The sequence below is a fragment of the Stegodyphus dumicola genome, chromosome X1 (assembly GCF_044657685.1).
Source record: "Stegodyphus dumicola isolate Sdum_Otavi_A_Nest chromosome X1, ASM4465768v1".
NCBI classification, from domain to species: domain Eukaryota; kingdom Metazoa; phylum Arthropoda; class Arachnida; order Araneae; family Eresidae; genus Stegodyphus; species Stegodyphus dumicola.
In genome coordinates, this window is record NC_140780.1 from 101,319,810 (window position 1) to 101,346,688 (window position 26,879).

Genomic DNA, 26,879 nt, shown 5'->3' on the forward strand with positions numbered 1-26,879 from the left:
AGAAAGGAAAATTTTCTCATTTCATATACTTCTACCCAATTAAAGAAGGAAATTTCTAGTAATTTAAAAGGTACAAGAATTCTTACTTTATCTAAAATTTCTTCATAATATTGTCTCTTCAATTTTGTACTATCTATCCATAAATTACGATCCTCTGGCAAGCATTCCAAAAAAATCTGAAACATTAAATATGCATACATAAACATATAAAATAAAATTCTCAAAAATCGGAACGAAAAAGAATAAAATGCTGTATTAACTATTTGGAGGTTCATCCAATTTTCTGCATGTTACAATATAAACTGGTAAAATGCAAATCAAAGAAAATTACAAACTTATAATAAAAAATATTCACTGCAAAGAGGAAAAATAAAAAATAAAAAAAAATAAAATAAAAAAAATTTGTACATATTAAAAACCAAATAAAAAATTTTAATCCCCTTTGTTAAACAGTTCAAACAGAACTTATCAAGGGTAAAGTGTTTTGATGCCTTAAGCTTAGTTGATTAATGAGTGATGAAAAACATGTTTCATTCCACTGAATTGTCCATTAATTGTCGTTGTCCATTAATTTACTGATGATCGGGTCATTGTCATTGCAATGAAAAGCTTCTGTTATATGATCTTCATTTATCACCACTTCTCGACATTTCTTTACAAAATGTATTTAACTGGAAAATTTCACCTTTGCTTTTGATATCCGAAAACTTTCAAATTCTCGGCTATCATCTTCATCATCCTCACCATGAAATATGGTAGTTGGCCATAAATTATCCCAAGCATTTTTAAAGTACCTGGAGACCAGTGTTGCCAGATCCTGCAATTTTTCACAAATCTGCAACTTCTGACAAACTCGTGCTATTAAAATTTTAGTATTTGCGATTTTGAAAAATTTTTATGACATCCATTATATTCTTATGCTGCTTTTTGTGACTTCAAAGATTTTTTTTAATGTATTGTAAAATGCTTTTATGTTAAAATAATGTGTCAATTAAATATAATTTATATTTAAAAAAACAGTTTATTGAGGCTTAAATAGACACTGACATCTGGCATTCATGTTTACATGTGGGCTTTACTTTTCAAGACTGCACAGCCTGATGCCAGTATAATAAGAAGGATGTACGGGAAGGGGAAAAAGTGGGAAAGAAAAAAACTGCTTTGGGACTTCTCGCCTTCCCCCCTCATTCCCCACATGTTTTGTTTTCAATTCCCCACCTCTAGTTCTATGGGGATGACAAATCGAAAAAAAGAATTTGCAGCTTGCATGCCATATATTGGGTACCCAAACAGAGAAAAAAAAATGAAGCATTCATTCTCCTGATTATAATATTGATAAGAAATAAGTAATAGAAATGACTTAAAAATTAAAGCAACAGCATTTTTTTAAATAACAACACAAATAAATTTAACAGTGAAAGAACAAGGCTTTTTTAAGTAATCAAAATCCGAAATAAATTCACTACGCAGAATGGAAACCTCACTGAAAAGAATTCCTCAGTTAAAATTTTCACAAATAAGGAAAAAAAATGAATTAAAAAAAATTTAACTGCCAACTCAAAAAATTTAGTACAAAAGCACTAACAGTCTAAATGTGAGGAATCTCTTAAGAATGGATACACACAAATTAATTTAAAAACAGAAACCTTAATTAAATGAGAACTAATTAAAAAAAGAAATGGATATTAAAACAATTGAAAATGAGCAATATGGTTTTAAAATTTTCGTTAAAGCTAAGATACGTTATTAAAAAGACTAAGAATCAAATACAGTCTGTAACTTGCGGAACCAATAGACAGTAAATTTGTGATGATGTCAGAGGTCATGTGATTAAAAATACTAAGAATCGAATATAGTCTGCAACTTACAGAACCAACAGACAATAAATTTGCGATGATGTCAGAGCACGCGAAACTATGACGTCACAAAGATCACGTGATCTCTGACATCATTTGTGACTTTATGAGTCTTTGCTACTTTAGTTGAAAATTTTCTGGAAGCACTGCTGGAGACACATCTTCCCACGATCTGGCGATGCTCCATACAGCAGATTTTATGCTAAAATACCTGAAGTGTTTCAAAAATTTGTGAATAGTCTTGCTTCTATTCAAGAAATTTAACATGGACTTTAAAAATGCTACTTTATATTTGCATTTCAGCGTCCGCACTATTCCAATATCCATAAGCTGAATGATGGATGTACAATTTGGAGGAAAGAATAATATGGATACACTATCTTTCACTAAAACTTTAAGTGAAATATAAGCCATACAGTTGACTCATGCTGAGCCTCAGTATGAAAGGATTTTCAAACCAAGCATTCATTATCGCTTGTGTCATCCATGCTCTTTTATTTACACGATATATAACGGGGAAAAGTCTTTACTTCTTTAAATGCTCAAGGTCGTGTATTTTTTCCAATTAAAAAAGCTTACAGTTGCTCTTTCCTGCAGCATTCGCACACGCTAAAATTGTTAGCCTCGCTTTGGAATCTTTGACATCAGTTGGAGCCCATCCAAGATGGCTTAGTTTTAAACAATCACATTTTAAAACTGGCCAAAAGCAGACGAAAAGTGAAAAAAGAGGCTAAAAAAGGTCGGAATTCTTCAAGCAATCGAGCTATACAAACGTCTAAAGAAATTAAAACAAACCCTTTTTTTAGTGAATGAACAGAATGGCTGGAAATTCCATAGAATACATAATGTTATTTTAGCCAAATTCAAAAAGAAAAGATAAATTTAATTACATATTCACATTAAATTACTCATAAAAATCATCCACTAGTTACCTCTTTCAAGGTTTGATTAAAAAATATCATGTCACTTTAAACAAGTAACTTAAAAAGTAAAATTAATGCCAACTTTTTTAAAGTATGCAAAATTGTGAAATTTGGAATTTGATTTTCTAAGAAGATATTAATAAAGTTCTATATTTCTTCTCAAAGGAAGTCAGTATCATTGCAAATTCTTTTGATTCTATGTAATTGGATATTAATAGTATTAATAATAACAACTTTCTTAGAGATGTTTGAATTCCAATTGATGAGTTTTAAGGTGAGAATATTGAAATCTCTTCTTTTATCATAGATTCTGATATTTTTGTAATTTAATATTTGTAAATCAAAATACATGATTTCTTTTTGCTGTGGGTTAGTACAGTACAAAGTCAGTAATCCAGATGCCCATTATCTGAAATGATCTATACTCCGGACCTCAAAATCACAAACTTTTTTTGTATGCTTTACGCATGCACGTTTAATGTATAACAAACGGTATAAGCTAGGCTAAAATTATCTTTACTGATTCTAATTCTTAACTGATTTAACTGGTGTCAAAGATTCCAAAGCGAGACCAACAATTTTAGCGTGCACAAATGCAGCAGGAATGCACAAGTGAAAACATTTTGTAATCGGAAAACATGCACGACCTTGAGCATTTAAAGGAGTAACGATTTTCCACATTATATATTGCACAAATAAAAGAGCATAGATGACACAAGCGTCGACGCACGATTGGTTTGAAAATCATTTTATACCTGAGTTTACCTGATGACTCAAAAAAAAAAACAGTCCTGATTGTTGACAACAGCTCAGCGTATACTTTGCTTACAGTTTTAGTGAAAGATAATGTATCCGTATTATTCTTCCCTCCAAAATTGTACATCTATCATTCAGCCTATGGATAAGACAATAGTGCACGCACTGAAATGCAAATATAAAGTAGCATTTTTAAAATCTATGCTAAATTTCTTGAACAATAGCAAGACTCAAGACTTTTTGAAATTTTTTAGCATAAAATCTGTTGTGTGGAGCATCGCAAGATCGTGGGAGAATGTGTCTCCAGATACGTTAAAAAATGCTTGGCATAATTTATGGCCAGCTACCATATTTCATGGTGAGGACGATGAAGATGATAGCCACGTATCTGAAGGTTTTCGGACATCACAAACTAAAGGTGAAATTTTTCAGTTATTGGATTTTGTAAAGAAATGAGGAGAAGCGGTAATAAATGAAGATGATATAACAGAAGTTTTTCATTGCGATGACAATACCTCAATCATCAATAAATTAACAGACGGCAAAATCTGTAGTATGGTTCTAGATCCAGAAAATACCGCTTCCGATAATGAAGAAAGTGACATAGAGGTTAATGAAAACGAAAAAATTTCGATTGACAAGTTAGTCGGTATTCTCGACACAGCAATTACAGAACTTGAACAGTCGAACTTTGCAACTGAACAAGAAATTATGTCTGTTAATAGAATTAAAGAGAAAGTATTAGCACAAAAACGAAGCAACTTGAACAACTTACATTGAAAGAAATGTTTAGTAAACAAATAAATGTTAAGCTTTTTTTTTTTTTTTTTTTTTTTGTAAATTTTGATACCCTTTAGATCATAATTGCTCTTTATATCATAAATTACGGTTACATATTTTTAATTATATAATTTCTGCATGCCATCTTACCAGACTTAAATTGATGATCTATAATCCAGAAAATCCCCTAATCTGGATTCGCTGAAGTCCCAACGAGTCCGGATTACGGACTTTGTACTGTATTATTAAGTTTAAGGCAAGTTGGATATATATTTGCATGTTCAATCTTATTAAAGTTATTGATTGCAATAATGTCACCTACATATCTATAAATGCTAGAAAAATAATTATGCTGATCCAAATTAAGTGATATCTGAAATTTATGTTCTTGTGTGAATAGATTATAAATGGCAGATGAGCTGCTCGAGCCCATTGGTATTCCTGGTACTTGTTTAAAAAACTGATTATTAAATTTGATATGATTGTTATATAATACACTTCTTAGGAAAGCTTCCATTCTTCCTTGGAGACAACTGTAAGAATTTGCAAAAACAAATTGCAGAGTAAGAAGGTTTTCAAATATTTCTTCTAATTGTAAAGTGGTGTAAAGATTTTCAAAATCATAACAGTTAATATTTTCAATATCTAGAGTTTGGAGTGCTTCTGAAATTTTCTTGTTATTGTAAATATTCCAATTGAAGTGGTGGTCTTGAAAATTGATATTATAGATAATGTCAACAACTTGTTTCAGTTTTTCAGCAAAAAAGAAAGTCGATTTCTTTCAAAACATTTTTTGTACCATTAGAAATGAATCTGAACTTTACTAGTCTTTTATGAAATTTTGGAAGCACATAGAGATTTGCAAATTAATTAAAGTAGCTGTTGGGTTTAATTTTAAGTCTTCTATGTAAAGTTTTGAACTTCTTTTGAAGAATTTTAGCATTTATATTGATTTGTTGATAAGTAGTAGTACTAAGAAGTTCTTGTCTAATTAAAATATAGTAGAATTTTTTTCATAAAATACTGAAGTTGCTGCTCCCTTCGTCAATTTTAGTGACAATGAATTTTTCCCATAACTGTTGCATTTTAATTTCTAAAGCCTACTTATTGTGAATTTATTGATACTTGGGCAAGCTAAAAGTAGTTGTCGGTAAGTTTGTTTGGTCACTTGCATTCACAATGAAAGTATTCAAATCATTATTGAATTGCTGTATGCTATATTTTTTTGCTCACATGAAAGGTGGTACGAAACCTGGTACGTAGGTGCATCAAATTTCTTAAATCCTTATCTTGAACAATCTTTAAATTTCCTGTGATGATGTGGTGGTGATAAGGATCCACAAAAATACTATTTTCTGATAGTTTGCATTCCCAGGTACCTGGATTGTCTATTTTGTACTGGTTTGTGATCATATTTCCAATTGTTTTAATGAATCTGTAGCCAGGGGTTGCTTTGAAGTGCTTAACAGGCAGTAGATTTTGATACTTGTTAAAAATCTGATTAATTTTGATTCTATCAAAGATTGGGTGTTTGAATTGTGCAAAAGATCTTTTTATGGAGAAAATTATTTTAAAGCAATTTAGAATTGCAGAAGTCGAGTACTGGATCTTTAATAATTTGGTAGCCTGTGTATTTCTCTTTAAAAATAGTTGAAAATTTTCCTAACTTATTATTTTTGAAAGTGTGGAGCAATAATTTTTTGGTCAAAAAACTTTTCATTAATGAATTTATTGAAACTTTTTATGATATTATCAACTTCCTTCGTGGAAAAATTGGTTTTCCTCCTCTTTTTTCTCGTGTAGTTTTTTTTACTAAATACTCTAAATTTGCCGTAGATCACGTATTCTTTGTTACTGTTAGCAGTTTTGTTTAAATATGAGTTAAGCCCATAAGAATAAAGTGGTCTGTTCTGCAGAATGCAAATCAATTCTCTAAAGAGCCTTAATTTTGCATTAGGAATAATATCCAAAATAGCGATTTCAGTATTGTTGAAATTATGGTACTGAAAATGTTCCAGAATGGTTGTGTTATTGTATTCGTTATTTTCAGCATGGATATTCCTATATTTTATAATATAATTTCCAACGTATACAATATATATAATATATACAATCTATATTTTATTATATATGCAATAAACACTGAAGTGACAAAAGTCATGGGATAGCAATATGCAAATATACAGATGGCAGTAGTATCGCGTAGAAAATGTATAAATGCGAAGTGCTTTGGCAGGGCTTTCATTTGTGTTCAAGTTATTCATGTGAAGGGGCTTTGACGTGATTATGGCTGAACGACAAGAATTAACAGACTTTGAACGCGGAATGGTAGTTGGAGCTAGACGCATGAGTCATTCCATTTCGGATATCGTTAGGGAATTCAACATTCCGAGATCCACAGTGTCAAGAGTGTGCCGAGAGTATCTAATTTCAGGCATAACATCCCACCATGGATAGCGCAGTGGCCGACCACCTGCACTTAATGACCGAGACCAGCGACGTCTGCATAGAGTTGTTAATGTTCACAGACAAGCAACACTGCGTCAAATAACCGCAGAAATCAATGTGGGATGTACGAGGGATGTGTCCGATAGGACAGTGCGGCGAAATTTGTCTTCCTTGGGCTATGCCAGCAGAAGATCGACTCGAGTGCCTTTACTGACAGCACGACATCGCCTGCAGCAACTCTCATGGGCTCGTGAGCATATCGATTGGTCCCTAAATGAATGGAAAACCGTGGCTTGGTCAGATGAGTCACGATTTCAGTTGGTAAGAGCTGATGGTAGGGTTCGAGTTTGGCGCAGACCCCACGAAGCCATGGACCCAAGCTGTCAACAAGGCACTGTTCAAGCTGGTGGTGGTTCCATAATGGTCTGGGCTGTTTTTACATGGTATGGACTCAGTCTTCTGGTGCAACTGGACCGATCATTGACTGGATTCAGCTACTTGGAGATCACTTACAGCCATTCATGGACTTTACGTACTCAAACAACGATGGGATATTTATGGATGACAATGCGCCATGTCACCGGGCCACAATTGTTCGTGATTGGTTAGAAGAACATTCTGGACAATTCCAGCGAATGATCTGGCCACCTAGATCACTCGACATGAATCCCATTGAACATTTATGGGATATCATCGAGAGGTCAGTTCGTGCCCAAAACCCTGCACCGTCAACACTTTCACAATTATAGACGTCTATAGAGGCAGCATGGCTCAATATTCCTGCAGGGGGCTTCCAACGACTTTTTGAGTCTATGCCACGTCGAGTTGCTGCACTTCCCCGGGCAAAAGGAGGACCGACAAAATATTAGGAGGTATCCCATGACTTTTGTCACTTCAGTGTATATTATAAAATAATTTCTACTGAGCCAGGAGTTTCCATCTGTAACAATTTCATAAAATCAAATTATTTCTCTACAAAAATAAAATCTGTTGCATTTCTGTTTACAAGTATTAAAGAGAAAATATGGAAAGCAGTATTTCTTATATGTTAAAAAGCAAACTATTATGACAATCATAAAAGTAAAGAGTGCATGCAACCCTTTTGCAGTACACACAGATCATCTTAAAATACTTTTCTTTCTGTTGATTACTAGGAATAACAGAAAACATTATAACAGAAACTAAATATAAAAAAATCAATCAAACCCCGCACATTTCCTTAAAGTAGCTATATTTAAATAATGCAACAGAGAAGAAAAAAACTTGTATGCAATGATGCAGAAATACTGATGGCATAGATAATTATGTATAATGAACAGTAAATTTGGCAGCCTACGCAGATGAATATTCATTTTTATTTCACTTCACACTTGTCACCACTATTCACTTGCCACTCTCACGCATGTTTATTCGAAATCATCATAAGTGCATAGTAATTAAGTACGGAGGCTTGTTAAGACAAAGGTTTGTTAGATATGGCATGAATGTTATGTAAGCATCATATGATATGGATTAATCTAGATATGACCTAATCCAGAAGAGTTCTTTTAGAATAGAAAAGGGAAATACATACATAAATTAAAATGAGAAATTAAGGGGCTATTGCATTATAATTTTGATTTACATATTTTATATATCCCCCTTCAAACAAAAAAAAAAGGCTTGGCAACAAAAGAGCCTTTTCAAGAGATAAAGCACTAAACCATTACCGAATGAAGAAAAACATAATTTAAAAAATACAAATGATCAAGTTTTGACCAAAATAATTGCAAAATATAAACTTTGCTAACATTTTAGAGCACTACTAAATTTTTCAGTCCAGAAGCCTTTGTGTTTTACAGGCCACATACAATATTCATTCAGGAAAGGTTTTTCAAAACATTTCACACAATATCACAATTATAAAAATCTTATATGCCCATTACTTATTCCGATTAATCAACAAATTTCACAATTTCATAACTAATTTTCATAATTATAATTTACATTTTAACATCATTTATAAGAGTATTATTGACATTAAAGTTTTTATTATTATTACATTTTTAATTTTCTCATTTTACACAAATACACACTTCAACTAAATGATGTCTTAACATTCATCAATGGTGAACAACTGCTCAGGTGTTATATATAAAGGCCTCTGTTCCTTATAAAAGCAACTGGCCTTTTTAAACTGCACTAAAAATCCCATTATATTAAAAAAAGCTAAAACTTCACTCCCTTTTATATACATATATATAATTACAAAACAATTCTTTTGAAAACAAAATTTGAACATGCCTAGTATTTTCATGCATTAAGCTGCAGAAGAATTATCATTAAAGACAAAAAGTAAGAAATTTAGAACTAATTTTTCACAAAGACCAAAAATTGAAATTTATAATTAATAAATCACATAATCGTATAAATGCTACAAAGAATTTTAAAAAGTTAAAACCAAAACTTTTCAAACAATCAAAATCCCATTTGAAAAAATCAATGAAATTTAAAGAAAAATGAACAAAAACAGAAGAGGAATTCAATCAACTTCATTGCTACTTCTTCTGGGGGAAGGAACATTGAAATCAATTGAAAACTCTCTTCTACAAAAATCCTTGCTTTTCTGTATTCAGAATTAGCCAGTGAACCCATTTCAATGTATTTTAATTATAATAGTTCATCCGAAAATTCTGGCTCTCCCAATTTTTGAGCTTCGCGAAAAATTAATTATAAATTTCTTAACCATATATATATAATAATAATAATAATAAAAATAATAATTATATATGAAAAAATTAAATATTTTTTCCATACAGTGGGAGCCTTCAAAGTTTATATTAACATATTTTATCTTTACATACAATTTAACTCATTAAAGTTAACTAACTCATACAATTTAACTTATTCATAAAATTAACTCATACAGTTAACTAACTCATACAATTTAACTCATTAAACATTATGTACAATATTCTATGCCACTTTCTCTAAATTATTTAATTAAATTTTTCATAGTCACATCATTCTCAAAATAATAAATTCTTAGCAGTAATTCAAAATTTTCAACAGTAATTAAAAAATACGGTCATTTACTTTTAATAACCTTCCCTAAAATAATTTAGAAATCTTAAAATTCTTTACTTACTTAATCAAATTATTATAATACAAATGTCTAATATCATAATGTTATATGTTTCCATACAGCAATGCTACATTTTTAAAACTCAGTATAGTAAGAAACATATCAATTTGCAATATAAATGTGATTACAAAAAAGCAGAAGGGAAATTAATTTTCTAGCAGACTACTGGAAGCAGATTCTATAGACACAGACTGCCAACCTTGGAGCATTGTATTTCTTGAAGACTCATTAAATCACTTTAAACACAGGTGGTGCTTTTGGGGGGGATGCACTTACAGTGTCAATTGATGCAATATTAAAATTCCACAGCAGAACAATGATATTCTTTTTTTTACTTCTTATATATTGCCTTGAATTTCATGCCAATGATTTGAAGAGCTGGGTGAATAAATTTTTCCATAGGGAAATATTAGGTTGTCCAGAAAATAATGCAGGTTTTCAACCTATGTCTTTAAAGTATCATAACTGAACTCAAAAACAATTTTATTAATCAAAATAAGCACCAGTCGATTCAATGAATTTTTGCCAACGAGATATAAGTTTATTTATGGTGGCAGAATAAAATTTTAGAATTCTGGACGCAACAAAGTTGTTAAAGGTGTTCTTGACCTTGTCTTGGTTTCTGCAGAATGTTATCCAGATGTTTGAAAAAGTGGTAATCGGTTGGCGAGAGGTCAAACGAATATGGGGGATGAGGGAGTCTCGTATCCCAATTCGTTCAATTTCTGTAGGGTCAGTTGCACAATGTGCGGCCGAGCATTGTCGTGAAGACTGGCTCCTTTCTGTTGACCACTGCAATTTTTGGTGTATTTTATTGATTTGCTGATAGTACTTATCTGCCATAATCATTTCGCCCAGATTTAGGAAGCTGTGGTGGATGAGACCGGCCGTAGACCACCAAACAGTCACCATAATTTTCTTTTGGTGAAAATTTGGCTTTGGAAAGTGTTGAGGTGTCTTACCATGATCCAACCACTGGGCCTAATGTTGTCGGTTGTTATAGAGAATCACTTTTTATCGCACATAACAATTCGATCAAGAAAAGGGTTGTTTTTGTTGTGGAGAAAAAGAGCAGATGACACATCAAAACAGCTATTTTTTTTTTCGCTCAATTCATGAGACACCCACTTATCAAGCTTTTTTTTTTACTTTCCTTTACGATTCAAGTGATCAGAAATCGTTGTTTTGCTTACGCAAAGCTCCTCTGCAAGCTCTCGAACAGTTGTGCACGGGTTTGTTTCAACTAAAGTCTTCAAATCGTCATCATCAACAGCTGAAGAGCATCCAGGTCAAATTCTCTATGGCAAAACTTTTGGTACAACAATTGAACTGTAGACTGTAGATTCATTAACACATTTCTTGCCCCATATTTCATTGGAATTTCAAGCCATTTGTGCTGCGCTGTGGCCTAGCTTGTGCTCACTCATAAAGTGCTGAAAATCCCGTTTTGACATCTAATCAAAAACACCTAGTAAATATTTTTTTAATAATTTTGGAACAAAATTATTTAAAAATTCTATAATAATAATTTTGTAGCAAAAATAGGGCTTCAAAATAATATATAAACCAATGTAATTCAAAATATTTTTGTTGTTAAAAATGTACAGGAAAGATAAACAATTGCAAAAACCTACATTATTTTCCAGACAACTTGATAAATTTTCCATTCGCACTTGAGGAATCCTGTCCAATTATAACATTACAAAAAATAAGTATATTTAGATTTAATTATGCAGAAATATTGATTGCATACATGTTGATCTACAATTAACAAACTCAGCAGGTGAGGCAGATTTAATACTTATTTTTATTTCAATTGACATTTGTGGTCACAATTCACCCGTCACTCTAATCATGATTATTTCAATACATTTAATAGCTCTGCAGTAAGTAAAGAAGCAGTCTGGCAGTGTCTTAGCAGCGACAGAAGCAAAAGTGCATAGTTATCCAGTATGAAGGCTTATTAAGACAAAGGTTACAGGTCTCAGAATTTTAAGTTCCGAATCAGTTATGTCATCGTCATGTAAAAGGTCATATGATATGAAGTTATTTCTATTTTTAGAATAAGAAAGGGAAACACCAAATTAAAATGAGGAATACATTACATATTTTTATCTCATTATATACATATAGTGAGATTTGCAACTTGATGATTATAATCTTCAAAAATTACTAATTAGTATAAATATTACACTGGTTGTCCCTGCTTATCCCCATGTCTAGGCATACAGCGACCAAAACAATCTTATGAATAATCAAAGAAGGGGTTGAAAATACATAGCACTAACCTGAAGCCACAACTACCAGTAATGACAGAACAATTTTATTTCCAGTTCCACTCCCATTATAACCAGGAATGTTGCAGAATATGGAATCCATAAGTTTAATGTCACTTTTCTACCCCTAACCTTCTGACAGAACTTTCAACTCAAAACATTTTACATGCACCCCTTACTTCCAACTCCTTAGAATTACAAACATGCAAGCCTTTCCCATGATTTGAACCTGAGCCAAATAACTTGGAAGCCTTATCTATGTCTGAGGCCGCATCATTAAAATAATACAGCATCTATGAAGAATTTGTTTATGTCTGAGTTTATAAATTTGTATTAATTTCAAGCTAATATACAATTCATCATCTAATGCCCTCAAATAAGTGTTTTGTAAACCAACTACAGCGTATTTATGGATTAGATTAGATCAGCATTTTCACATTCTGTGGGCTGCTGATCACAAATGACCCCTGAGGCCTGTCTTTGTCATCCTCCTGAATTTCTAAAAAAGACAAAAATAAAATTTTAATTAACTGTGCATGCCATACCTTGGAATCAGAAATATACCTAAGAACACTGGAATTAGAAAATTACACATGGTAATCATCTATCATGTTTTCTTCAAAAACTGACATTTTATGAAACTTATACCAGTTATCCTACCTATGGACTTCTCAGTCTAGTCTAAGCATAAAATGAGAGCTTTAGCATAATAACTGTGGTGCTTCTTACCAGCATACATACAAACACAGAACAACTCTGCAAAAACTGGCAGGCTCATCCACCTCATGAATGCTAGAATGAGCATTTAATTTTAATTAATTGCACTTTAAAAGTACAAGTATGCTAGTACTTGTACTTTTAAAGTGCAAGTACTAGCATACTTGTACTTCTAAATATATACTAAAAAATTGCTTTCAAAGGGGACAAGAGCAATGTGGTCTGCAGAGCATTTTAATTTATAAAAGTAGTCCCCACTTAAAAAATGCTTGAGAAATCTGGATTCTTTCATTTGATTATGGCCAAAAGTACCAGGTTATCAGCCTGTAAGAAGGGTTACCTTCAAAAAGGAAAATGGGCTAATTTATGGAAGAGATAAAGGAAAATTACAAAAAACTCACACATTTAAGCATTCTCCATTGAAAGAAAAACCCATGGCAAACTACCACTCACTTATGGAAAAAGAATAGGAAGGAAATGCAAATACTAAAATTATACATCTCTTTTATGATTATGTAACTTCGTTGTACATTATCTCACAAACATTCAGATAATTTCTATAAAAATAAAGACATGCTCTAACCTTCCAACACACACTTCTAAAAGGAGAATTCTTCAATGATCCCTTGGCTGCTGAGCTTCGAAGTTGTTCAAGATAATTCTGTTTACAGAATAAAGATGTCCAAACTTTCCTATAACAAACAAATTTTAAAAAATATAGTACTTAGTATTAAACAGATTATTTGTTATCAATAAAACATAGTTCTTTAAATGTGAACATATATTTAAAAATGACAGCATAAGAGAAGTATTATAAATTTTAATCATCTGGAATCAAGAAAGAAATTATAAGTTTACTGAAAAAGTAGAAACATAAATTGAAGGAATAATCTCTATAAAAAGCTCAAAGTTTATCATTTTCTATGTATTTCAAAGTAAAGAATCTTTGATGAACAAAAGCAAAGTATCCTATATAATTCATATTTTACCTACATATATATTTTTTTATATTCTTGATGGATATCATTCTTTATTCTCTGAAAAGGAGATTTTATTTTTCTTTAATACTACATCAATCAAGCCTTTTATTACATAAGATAAAGGATTCTTTTGGTTGCCATTTTAATAGAATAGAAAAAACTTCTAAAACCAAAACTGAGTCAAAAATGGCATTCAACTGCAGAATATTATTATTAAATGATCTTAGCTATAGAACTGCAAGAAAACAGTCCATATATCTTTTGAATGATCTATGGATTAGATGTCATAAATCAATTGATTCAAAGTAAATAAAAAACAATATTTTGAAAGTAGCTGTTGTCTTCTCAATCATTATATTCTGCTGTCAAAATTATCAAAAAAAAAAAAAAAAACTTTTAACTTGTGCATTAAATTTTCTCAAATGTACCAGTTTATGTCAATTTCAATTAACAAAGCTAGAGTTCAAGAACTCTTACACTTAATCAATTATAAATTTTGGAGTTATTTTCTCCTAATTAGTAGATGACACTACATAGCACCTTTTTATTATATCATAATAACTAAAATCTACAATCTACTATTTTAGTCTGCCACCAATGAAGGGAAACCACTTCTTCAAGATTTTTTGAAGCAGTTTTGGCCGCTTTATATTACAATTTGTTATAAATGTACCATTTTGTGAAATATTTAGTCACATTATATTAAGGTTTCTAATATTGCTAGAAGCATTTTTGTTATACAGGACATTCAAGAAATCTATTTAATTCTGACATAAAAATACATAGACTATATTATGCACATTAACATCATGAGCTTGAGGAAGGTATGACAGCATTTACTATGATAATTTTTGACGTATGTTTTATTAAAGACATTAACGATGAAATTCAATTATGGTACTTTAAGATTATAATCCTTGCTTTAGTTATTTTATTTTGCTGTTTTATGTTAAAAACAGATCTTATGCCTTTCTCTGATTCTTAAATTCAATAACTAGTTTCACAAAAATAAATAATATTACAGAGACATATTTCAATAATCTGTAGAAAATAGGACTTACACTCTCTAATATCCCAAAAAACAACATTTCAGCCAAATTTGATTTCAAAAACTTGTATTAATGAATATCTTGGCATAAAAATTCAAAATTTTAAGACCTATTTTACTAATTTTTCCGTAAATAAAACTTAAAAGGCAAGAGTAAATAAAAAATTTTCATGAAAATAAATCTGCAGTCTTCTTAAATGACATTTTTGCTACATAAAAAGAACACGAACATTAAAAAATCTGACATGGAAGTTTTCCACTTTCTGCCTCATAAAACAGTCATTTTTAAACACATCTAAAATTTTTTACTAAATACTCATAGTATGTTTCATTTCTTTTCGGATTTTAATTCTCATATATCTCATAAGATTTTGCTAAGTATGCAGAAAATAAGAATAATTTATTTGAGTAAACCAATTCAAAAATATAAATTTTACAACCTTGATGGGCAGTTTTGTTAATTAGGATACAGCAGATGCATATTATTAGAAGTAATTATTCAAATCACAAAAGAAATGCAAAAAAAGGATAAACAAAATTTCATCTGCATATGAATATTGTTTCATTATTCAATTTTAATTTTTTTTAATGCAAGATAATTACAGGCTTGTCAGACAGAAATGTAAGAACACACTGAATGTGCAATTTACCTTTGGCTGGAATATACCAATAAACCACCGAATTAAACCACTTCTATGTTCTGCAAATTTTAGCTCTTCCAGCCAATGGAAGGCACATGCCAAGGTAACAAACTGCATATGTTATGCCAAGCTAACAAATGGCTGGACAATAAATCTCTTGGTATTTTGTTTCACTCAGCATGGGAAATCAATGGATTAAATTAATTCTGATTAAGACCAGGTTACGATTACGAGATGTCTCACTCAGAATAGGTTCGAAGCAGAGATCCTGTTGGACTGTTCCTATTATGAAAGGGTTAATGCCTATTAAGACCGCCCAGTGGCGAAGTGGCTAGTGTGTCGCGCAGCTACACAACAGATCTGGGGTTTCATTCCTGGGCTGGGCTAGGTTGACTCAGCCTTTCATCCCTTGAGTCAATAAAATGAGTACCAAGTTTGCTTGGGGACTAAACATTGGGTTCCTGCAACAAGCTGACCACTTGCTCAGTCTTGGCCTGTAGCCTTGGCTACTAATGTTTAAAATTAATTTAAGACTAGTAACAGCATGAATTATAAACAAATAGCTAAGTTATTGCACTTTATTTTCCAGCTATCGAAATGCGACGCTACGAGCAACGTTTTGAAACCAAAACCTAGCAATCATGAATCAGAACTAGAACTAGTTGCCATTCAGCATAAAGAAATTTAAATATAAATATGAACTACTTATTGCCATTCAGCATAAAAGAAATATAAATATGAATATTAACAAAATATTAAAGTTAATTTTATAAAATAATTAAACACATGAACAAATATATGAAATAAAAAATAATTATTTCTCATGCAATAACTGGGCCACTACACTACTCCCCCACCAGTAACTAAGTTACGTTACGAAGATGGAGAAATAGGTAGTAACTAGTATTGCAGTGTTAACCACTATCAAAATAATTTAGTCAGTCCTTGAATCTAACAGGTAAACGTATAGTTCTGCCTGTGCGAGAATGTTTTTGATTCACATCCGAATTTGAGTCCGGTCTCTGCAAATTAGTGTAGTCAGGTTGTATCAACTGAGAATTTTCCTCAGCTAAAATATATGCTGGTTTCAAGCGATCCAGGGATACATTAACATGTTTTCCTTTTATGCTAATAGTAAAATATTTGTCCTCGCGATCAATAACAGGAAATGGTCCTTCATAAGGAGGTTCCAAAGGTTTTTTTACCCGATCTATTTGCTGAAACACATGAGAACAAGTTTTTAAGTCTTTATGGACAAATATCTGTTCAGATGAATTTTTACGAATTAGTCTCGGTCCAACAACTTCCATCTGTTTCTGGAGTTTATTAGCAAAAGTCTCCGATGCTGTCTGGATACTTGGTTCGCTGAAAAACTCTCCAGGAAGTCTGAGACTCTGGCCATAAACTACTTGCGCGATAGAATGATTGGTATCTTCTTGAATAGCAGTACGTAAACCCAAAAGTACTGTTGGTAACGTGTCCGTCCAAGATATGTTGTTGTGGGCTTTTAATGCTGTTTTTAATGTTCGATGAAGGCGCTCAACTTTGCCATTACACGAGGGGTGGTAGGCAGTAGTGTGTTGTAAATTGATGCCACAGATTTTGGACAAAGCTCGTAATGTATCACTTTTAAATTGGGATCCACGATCACTAATGAGTTTACTTGGTGTTCCGAAACGCGCAATCCAGTTGCTATAAAAGGCTTTTGCGACGTTCTCAGCGGAAATATTGTCTAAAGGAATTGCTTCCATCCAATTCGAAAATCTATCTATGCAAGTAAGACAATAAATATTCCCTTTAGATGGTGGAAGTGGTCCTATGAGATCAATATGGATGACAGAAAATCTTCCTGGTGGTACTTCAAACTCACCTAATTTTGTTTTGGTGTGCCGACTGATTTTAGCTTTTTGGCAAGGAATGCAGGTTCTTGTCCACAACTGTACATCTTTTTTTATGTTAGGCCAAATGAATTTTGATGTCATTAGTTTCATAGTCGATTTTATTCCTGGATGTGATAAACCATGAATTCGTTGAAAGACGTGTTGTCGGAAAGCCTGAGGAATATACGGCCGAACATGTTTAGTTGATGTATCACACCACAAATATTTCCCCGAAGGTAGAGAACATTGCTTGAAATTCAAGGAAGTAGTGGTTTGCAAACTCTTCAGTTCTTCATCTTGAGTTTGTTCATCAGCTATTTTATCATAATCTATCGATGAAATTTCATTAACTCTAGATAATGTATCTGCCACAATATTATTCTCACCTTTGACATATTTGATATCAGTCGAAAACTGGGAGATGTATTGAAGTTGGCGAGCCTGTCTAGGTGCTGCTTTGTCGAGTTTTTGACAAAAGGCGAATGTTAAGGGCTTGTGATCTGTATAAATTGTAAATACTCTTCCTTCTAGATAATGCTTAAAGTGTCTAACTGAAAGATATATGCTTAATAGTTCTCCATCATAGGTGCTATATTTTTGCTGAGTATCACTTAATTTTTTAGAAAAAAATGCTATTGGCTTCCACGAGGAGTTTTCATATTGTTGCAACACTGAGCCAATCGCCATATCTGAAGCATCTGTAAATAACGCCAGAGGTAAAGGCCCGTTTCCACTACTGCGTATGCGTTGTGGTGCGTATGCGTTTCTCCAATCAGCGAGCGAATTCACTTTGATTGACATCTGCAATCCGGTCGGTGTGCGGTGACGGATGACATACGGATGGAGTTCAACAATGTTCAACTTTTATCCGTATGTCTGCGGTTGCGTTGGGGTCACGTGGTGAAAAAGGAGCAATCAGGTGCAGTGACTAAAAATTAATGGCGGCAGAAGTAGCGATGAACGCTCGCTAATAGGGAAAGAATGTTTCGCTAAAAAATACTTATTTCTGAATTAACATTATAGCGAGAAATCTGCGTGCTGAAAATGACAGCAATCAGCTGAATTTAGTTTAAAATGATAAGAAAAACAAGATAACTGCAACTACAGTACTTGTTCATTCAAGAAAATCAGCGGCAAAAATTATCATTCCAAGTCCATGAAATAGCAAAATTTGTTCTGATAATCACTTTTTAGTTCTGCATACTCATTTAGCTTTAATGAAAATGAATGTCTGACTATATCAAACTGCTATAGCAAATTAGATATGATTAAAAGATTTGCTATTTTTTTCTTTTGAAACAGGTAAAAACTAAAAACGTTAATTATAAATTAAATTTGATAGCCTTTTAAATACTCCAGTTCATTGAAGAGTATGTTAAATTTGTATTTCCCTTTATAAATATATCTTTTTGGATAACATATATTTGTACGCACATGAAATATATTTTTAGCAGCCCGTTTAACTTCAATCGGAACGCCACTTTAAAAGATAATGATTTTTCCAAAAAATGTACTAGAAGCTGAAGAACAAACTCTGGTGAATTTTTCAGACAATAGCAAAGTGAAATAGGACCAAAAAACTTAAGTTTTAAGAATTGATTTACTTGATGATGTATATAACCCAAAATATGCATGCGACTTATGTGTAATCCTAGCTTAGTGGTAAAGCTGATGGTAACGATGTCCACTTTTTGGAGTCGTGAATTCGAATCCCATACGCTTTTTGCACCATGTCTGCAACTTTCTTACCTTTTTATTCCAATTTGATCTATATTCGTGTTTTATAATTTATTTCTATTATTATATGCATTAAATATATTGTTTTATTTATGCTCTTATTTATTTAAATTTTTCCCGCAAAAAAGTTTGAAAATTATATAATACTAATTTAAAGCATATCCTGTACATATATATTTGAATTTAACAAACATTCTCTATTCGTAAAAAGCAAATTTAAAGTTAATTAAATTTAAATGAAATGTAATGCAAACAAAGAAATGATTAATTATTGCTGTGCAAGTATCAAAATCCATGAATAAATATATAATTCCAAAAATTTATTAATCCTTAAAAAATTTATAAAAATGCATAAGTGAATAATGGGATAGATTATTAATCCTAAAAAAATTATAAAAATGCATAAGTGAATAATAGGAGATTATTAATCCTAAAAAAATTATAAAAATGCGTAAGTGAATAATAGGATAGCTTATTAATCCTAAAAAAATTATAAAAATGCATAAATGAATAATAGGATAGATTTAATCCTAAAAAACTTATAAAAATGCATAACTGAATAATAGGATAAATAAATTTTTGGAATTATATATTTATTCATGGATTTTGATACTTGCACTTGATTTACATATGCTCTCAGAATTTAAATGATATTGTATATTAGTTTGCAGCAATAATTAATCCTTTATTTGTTTGCATTAAATTTCATTTAAATTTAATTAACTTTTAATTTTTACGAATAGAAAATGTTTGTTAAATTCAAATTTCATTCCTTGCAGCAATGGCGCAAGAGAATTATTTAAATTTAATTTATTTTGAAACCCTGCAGATATATATATATATATTTTCGTTTCACTTTTATGTGAATGTATATACATGTGCTCAGACTTCGGGATGTTTACGACTCTAAACTTTCATTCCAATTAACATGAGACAGTATTAATGCCCTAAACATTTTTTTTAACAAAAAATTACTATAATAATTGCTTTTAAATTCAGTCCTCTCCTGCAGAAGCGCAGGAATTAATTAATTAAATATTTCCATTTTCTTTACCTAATGTGTGTATATATAAAGAGAAAAATCTTATTTTTATAACTTCTTGTATAAAAAGAGATATGAATTAAAAATGTTTAAATTAAAAATAATATTTTATGGATTATGTATAAAATATAACTGCCCATAGTGCATTTTAAAACAAACGAGATTTCTAATAAATTATCCAGCTATGACCCTGAAGTCAGCGGTATACAAGCATAGCAAATTTTGCTTAAATATTGTGAACCTTTCCTTACAGTTGCTCTGTACTTTTAAAGTACCAACTATTTTTTAATCCCTTTAACTTTTTTATTTTATGTTATTTATTTGTTTACTTTTTCACTAACAGTACATTTTAGTTTTAATAATATATATATTATTTCATAATATTTAAGCCTTCTAGAAACACAATTTTTTTTTTTAATTTAGTTCAGCTTCTATGGAATTCGTGATGTTCATAATATGCATTATAACCTTACTTATCTAAAATTCCATATCAAATCCGAAACAAACAATACTCGCTTAAGCGGGAAAATTTCAGATGTTCAGCGTCGTAACTTGCGAACTGCTTGCGCCAAAATATTACAGTGACACCTAGCGGCGGAAAATGAAAATATTTTACGCATACGCAGCAGTGGAAACGCTTGTACGGATGCCGTAGGCGTGTCTTCAATTGACGCAACGTGTTCGTACGCAGTAGTGGAAACGAGCCTTAATTCAGAATTGGGAAAAGACAACAGTGCCGTGTTCACCAGGTCATTCTTGCACGTTTCAAACTGTTTTTCAGCTTCTTCAGTCCATTCAATTTTACGTTTCTCCCTCTTTTTAGCTCCCTTGAGATACGCATGTAACAATGCTTGATTCTTCGCTGCATCCTTTATATAACGACGATAAAAGTTAAGTATTCCAAGAAAAGTTCTAAGTTCATGAATTGTTTCTGGTCGTTTGTAGTTAGTAATAGCTTGAACTCTTTCTGGCAAAGGACGGGAACCCTTAGGTGTAATTAGGTAGCCTAGAAACTCAATTTGGGGAACAGCAAAGACAGATTTTGAAACATTAATTCTTAACCCAAATGTATGTAATCGTTCAAAAACTAATTTAAGGTGATTTTTGTGTTCTTCATGGGTACTGGATGCAATGAGTATATCGTCTAAATAGGGGAAAACGAATTCTATTCCTCTAAAGACTTCATGAATAAATCTTTGGAACATTGCAGGAGCATTTTTTAAACCGAAACTCATTACATTAAATTCGTATAAACCGAAAGGAGTAATGATAGCCGTTTTACATTTGTCTTCTTCTGCAATGGGAATTTGAAAATAAGCTTTGAATAAATCAATTTTAGAAAAAATATTTGTACCTCTTAAAATATGATGAAAATCTTCAATGCGAGGAATTGGGTATCGATCAGGTATCGTCTGCGCATTCAATCGTCGGTAGTCTCCGCAAGGACAATATGAACCATTCTTTTTCGTAACAAGGTGCAAGGGGCTTGACCACTGGGAGTTTGATGGACGAATTATTCCATTGTCAAGCATAAATTTAAATTCCTCTTTAGCTATAGCTAAGCGTTTTGGATCGAGCTGTCGTGCCTTTGAATAAACGGGTTGACCATCAGTCGTAATAAAATGTGTAACACCATGTTTAATTTGTGTAGGAAAAAGGTTAGGTTTAGAAATTTCGGGATATTTCGACAGTAAATCGAAAATTTTTATGGATTTATTTAATGTGGTTACTGAGTAATCACTGGAAATAGCAGCGACATCACACTGGACACAAAGCTGTATTACGCCATCAATTAATTTTTTCTTATTTATATCGATGAGCAATTTATATTTGTGAAGAAAGTCAGCTCCTAAAATACCTTTTGTGACATCAGCAATTATGAATGGAAACTGAAAATCACGACGTAATCCCAAATCAAGAGTTAGCGCTTTTATGCCATAAGTGGAAATATCTGTGCCATTAGCTGCATACAGTTTATATTCAGTTTTACATTTATTCTGTGAAGTAGCAGGAATTATGCTTACGTCAGCTCCGCTATCAATAAGAAAGTGCAAATTTGATCTTCGGTCACGAACGAATAAACGAAATTTGCGACAATCCTTCATATTTTCCGCAGGAGCGTTTGCCGCTGAACCTACTGCAGATTCGAGTTTTCCTGGTTTTTGAAATCGTTTTTTACCCAAGCACACGGAGGCTTGCATTTCTCTGAAATGCATTTTGCTCCAAAACGAAAGTGATAAAAACAAAATTTGCCAGTAGGGTCATATCGTTTACGAGATCGGCTTCGAGATCGTGAACGTGAATTACGTAAATCCGAGTCCCTGCGTCTTGAGCGAATGGTTATTTGATCAATTTTTTGTTCAAGAAAGGTAATTCTTTGCAACAAATCATTTGCAGGAACGGAAGGAGCATTAGTACTAAATACTTCTGGTTTCCGATTCATATCACTAATTTTATCTGCCATAGACGCTAACTTGGTTACATCTTCATCACTAACTAATAATATATTTTTGATGGAGTCAGGTAGCTTCTCCAGCCATAAAGTTTTGATTAGATTTTCAGACACATCTGTAGTAGCAACTGATCTCAACTTCTGCAAAAGTTGGCTTGGTTTCATGTCTCCAAGTTCGATACCAGTAATCAAACGTTTAATCCGTACATTTTCACTTTCTTTGAATAAATGTAATAACCTAATTTTAGCATCCGAATATTTTGTGGCACTATCGTTCGTTACAATGTCCCAAATATTTTCGACGAACTTAGGTTCAAGCTGTGAAACTAAATAATTAAATTTCGTTTCTTCTGAAACGATATTACTAATTTTGAACTGAGCTTCAACTTGAAAAAACCATATTTCCGGTTTATCAATCCAAAAAGGAGGTATTTTTACACTCATCTTATGAAGCTCCGGTGACTGCATCGTATCTTTCATAGCAGTTTCAGAAGAGTCATTTGTTGACATTTCGAAAATTAATCAGGGTCACCACGATGTAGCCTTGGCTACTAATGTTTAAAATTAATTTAAGACTAGTAACAGCATGAATTATAAACAAATAGCTAAGTTATTGCACTTTATTTTCCAGCTATCGAAATGCGACGCTACGAGCAACGTTTTGAAACCAAAACCTAGCAATCATGAATCAGAACTAGAACTAGTTGCCATTCAGCATAAAGAAATTTAAATATAAATATGAACTACTTATTGCCATTCAGCATAAAAGAAATATAAATATGAATATTAACAAAATATTAAAGTTAATTTTATAAAATAATTAAACACATGAACAAATATATGAAATAAAAAATAATTATTTCTCATGCAATAACTGGGCCACTACAGGCCCACTAGGGCTATTGCACCACTGAATTTAGTTTCAATTTTTTTTTCCATACCTATTACAGATAGGTCTAATAGAGATTACAGAGATGTTGCCAATTATGTTTTACTAAAGAGATTACAGAGATGTTGCCAATTATGTTTTACTAATGACAGAGGTCATCACTGGCTATCCCATCTTGTCTACAACAACAGGAAAATTGAATGTTTGACATTACTCATAATTTCTACTACAACGATGAGCCAAGTATATTTGTAAAAATGTACTTCAATTATATGCTTTTTCTGAGTATATTGTATTAAAAATCAGTTTAGGAATGTAGCAATAGTAAAAAAAAAAAAAAAAAAAAAAAAACAAGAACAGTTTTTTATTAATTTCACCTTGACATTATACATATTAATCTCTCCATCTTTGAAAATACATTTCTTTTCGGCACATTGTTAAATTTCTTGTAAATAAAAGTTATTGTTTTCTTAGGGAAGAAAGGAAAAGAAAAAAGAAGAGCAACAAAATGAAAATTTTTATTCCAAATAAATTCAGTAATTTACACACAGGAACTAAATGACTTTTCGCAGTGTCAAACCTGCAGTTCATTACACACTCCTGAATATGTCTTCAGAGACACAGATTCACTAAGTTTTTTTTTCACAGAAACAATGCACTGGGCAAGAACCATCCAAATATACTACCCGCAATGGTAAACACCTGCATGGTTACCACCTAATTATTTCCCTTTCGCCTAGATGAACTGTGAGATATGTCTAGGCAAGTTAAGGGAGTGTGACAGTCTGGCTAACATCTTCAGAATTACATTAATCCATCATCTCAACACAAAACTCTAATAAGTCAGACCTACCTGTGTGCTGTGACTAGACAAGTACATTATATCTTTAAAAAGTATATTTTCAGGTAGAATTTGGGCTTTTCAATAGCTAATGCATCCATATCACACTTTGAAGAGGATAAGGCATTGTTCCAAGAATAAAGATTTCTTGTATTGTTTCCTTGCACCAAACAATTTTCAATAAAAAGATACACATGCCCGTTTGGAGATTCTGTTGAGGAAACACACTTTCATCAAGAATTAATCTGGAGACACTAGAATAAAGATGAAAGCCTACTTGAACAGACCTTACTGTTACTTAATGGCCATCTTTAAATGAAATGTATTTTCCTAACAGTTAATAGGAGTGTTCTTGTTTTCAAATTAAGCAAAAAGTTTTAAGTGAGCCATTCTATTTTATTGTTTTGTTTAGTGAAATAATTAAAAGAAACAGTTTTCAAGTTTAGAAAAACTTTACCGCAATATTTCCAATAATGGAAAAATATGAATGCCTTAATGGACTCCAAATTTGCCAGATGTGAATCAAATTCTAGTGATTTTAGCTGAAAAATGGTTTAAAATTTTATTATCCCGCGTACAAAATTAACAGGATGGAGGAGTTTTTTGTAACAGTCACATTACCACAAAATGATAGACATTTACCAACTTCTAGCTGAATCTATACCTCAATAAGTGAGATTATTCTGATAAATACACTTATAATATTTTAGACAGACTTGCTTAATATCTTGGCAAGTCAATTTAACAGCTTTGCTAGTCAGCACACTAGCAATGGTTTCAGCATAAATTTTACTAATAATTCCTATTTTAGCTTTTATTTTTTTTAATATTTTTTAGTATTATGCTTTTTCAAATTTATAAAAAAATTATAATGCTTATTGGAACTACATACATTCACAGTTAGTTCTTTATATCCCCATATCTGTTACAGCCAGAAATAATTAAAATAACTTCAGGTAAAAAAATTGACAACAGCAACAGTTTGGGAAATGGAGTTTTAATGTTAATAAAAAAATACAGTTGGCTTAATTAACTGAGACTTTTTAAATGCAACTAAACACTAAAACAACACAAAATCATTTTGCACTGTCAATATAACAATTTTTAGTACTTTTTGATCACACTGGAGATCAGCAATTTCATTATCTTAGATCTGCGACTTGCATTTGACTAACGTATGCGCTCTGAATCTCAAAATAACTTCAATTTTTGTCTATTGTTTCAACCTTTTAAGCTACAGGATACCCTCTCTTTGTCTTAAAAGTCATATAAAATATACATATAAATGGAAAACTTAAAAAATATACTGTTGAAAGAATAGTTTTATTCATGCAGAGACTACATATAGTTGCTGCAAGTTCAATTTTGTTCTTAGAAATAGTATTTTTTTTTTTTTTACCAAAAGATAAGCATACATATTGAGGTAAAAATTTTACACTGCGGCTTTTTTTGCAGTGTTTAATCTGTGGATATTCTCATTTGATGCTCTAGCAATACTCGGCCATCATATGTACTGCCCAGCTCCCTTGATACCATACCTCCATAACCTTTAAATCTTGGAGGAATCATTCACCCTGCTCATCAATGACTGCACCTAATTTGATGCTCATGTTGCGACCAAGCATTCTGAAGATCTCCAAAAATTGCTGAACAAATCTGCTGAAATTCTGTGCCCATGTATTTTCAAGAAAAGTCTTTAACAATGTTTTTCAATGCCAATCATGCATATTTTGGAAGCTTTGTCATCGTTCTGAAGAAATGCTCATTCCAGGTTCATTGATTAAAGATTTTACATTTTTGCCACTTGTGGTACTGAGGAATTATCGAAATGCTAGATAAATCGCTAAAACTTTTAGTCAGGAAAGAAGAATATAAGTACATTTACAAGTTTTATAAATTTCTGTTAAATTCTCTGAAAACTAAAACCATGAGTGTGGAAGAAGTTTTGGTAGAAAAGCAAGAATTTATTAAGGATTTACAGTTTCTAAAGTGAAAATGTGTCTGAGGAAAAAAAAAAAAAACTTGAACGGTTACCAGGCAAAAGGCTAGCAACTTGATTTTTACACTAAATAAATCAAGAAATGAAAAGGTGTCATTAATAAACTTAATTAATAATTCACCCTTTGAAATGCATTTTCCTAGACACTCATTTACAGGGTCTGGCACACAGCTGCTAAGGAGTGAAACAAAATTAAATCCTGATTTAATCTATAAAGAATGGTCTAAGCCTATAAACAGAATGGATGAAACAGCATACAAGCAGATGTTATTTAAAAAATAAAGATAATAAGAGTAAAAATAATGTATGTGATAAAAATATGGCAGAAGATTTAAATGCAATTAAAAATCTGCAGTTTATGAAAGAATAAAAAGAAGAGTTATTAGACCTATATTCAAGCAAAAAAGAGATTTGAAATGGGATACTGAGTGATATGCAAAAGAAAAACAAAAACTAAAAATTTGCACAAAACCATTTTTAGAAACAAACC

General features: G+C 31.7%; 1 protein-coding gene across 5 annotated transcripts in view; it reads right to left on the reverse strand.

Annotated features, from left to right (window-relative positions):
* TBC1D5 (TBC1 domain family member 5) overlaps positions 1-26,879 on the reverse strand; it is a 139,578-nt gene that overhangs the window by 87,503 nt on the left and 25,196 nt on the right. For 4 of the 5 annotated variants that reach the window (XM_035356308.2, XM_035356307.2, XM_035356304.2 and 1 more), the window contains exons 3-4: positions 13,464-13,572; positions 87-176 (exon numbers count right to left, since the gene is read on the reverse strand). In XM_035356308.2, the coding sequence (XP_035212199.1) occupies positions 87-176; positions 13,464-13,572 (199 nt within the window). Of the gene's footprint in view, positions 1-86; positions 177-12,175; positions 12,429-13,463; positions 13,573-26,879 lie in introns of those variants that run through there. The other variant, XM_085808109.1, reaches the window with a different exon arrangement.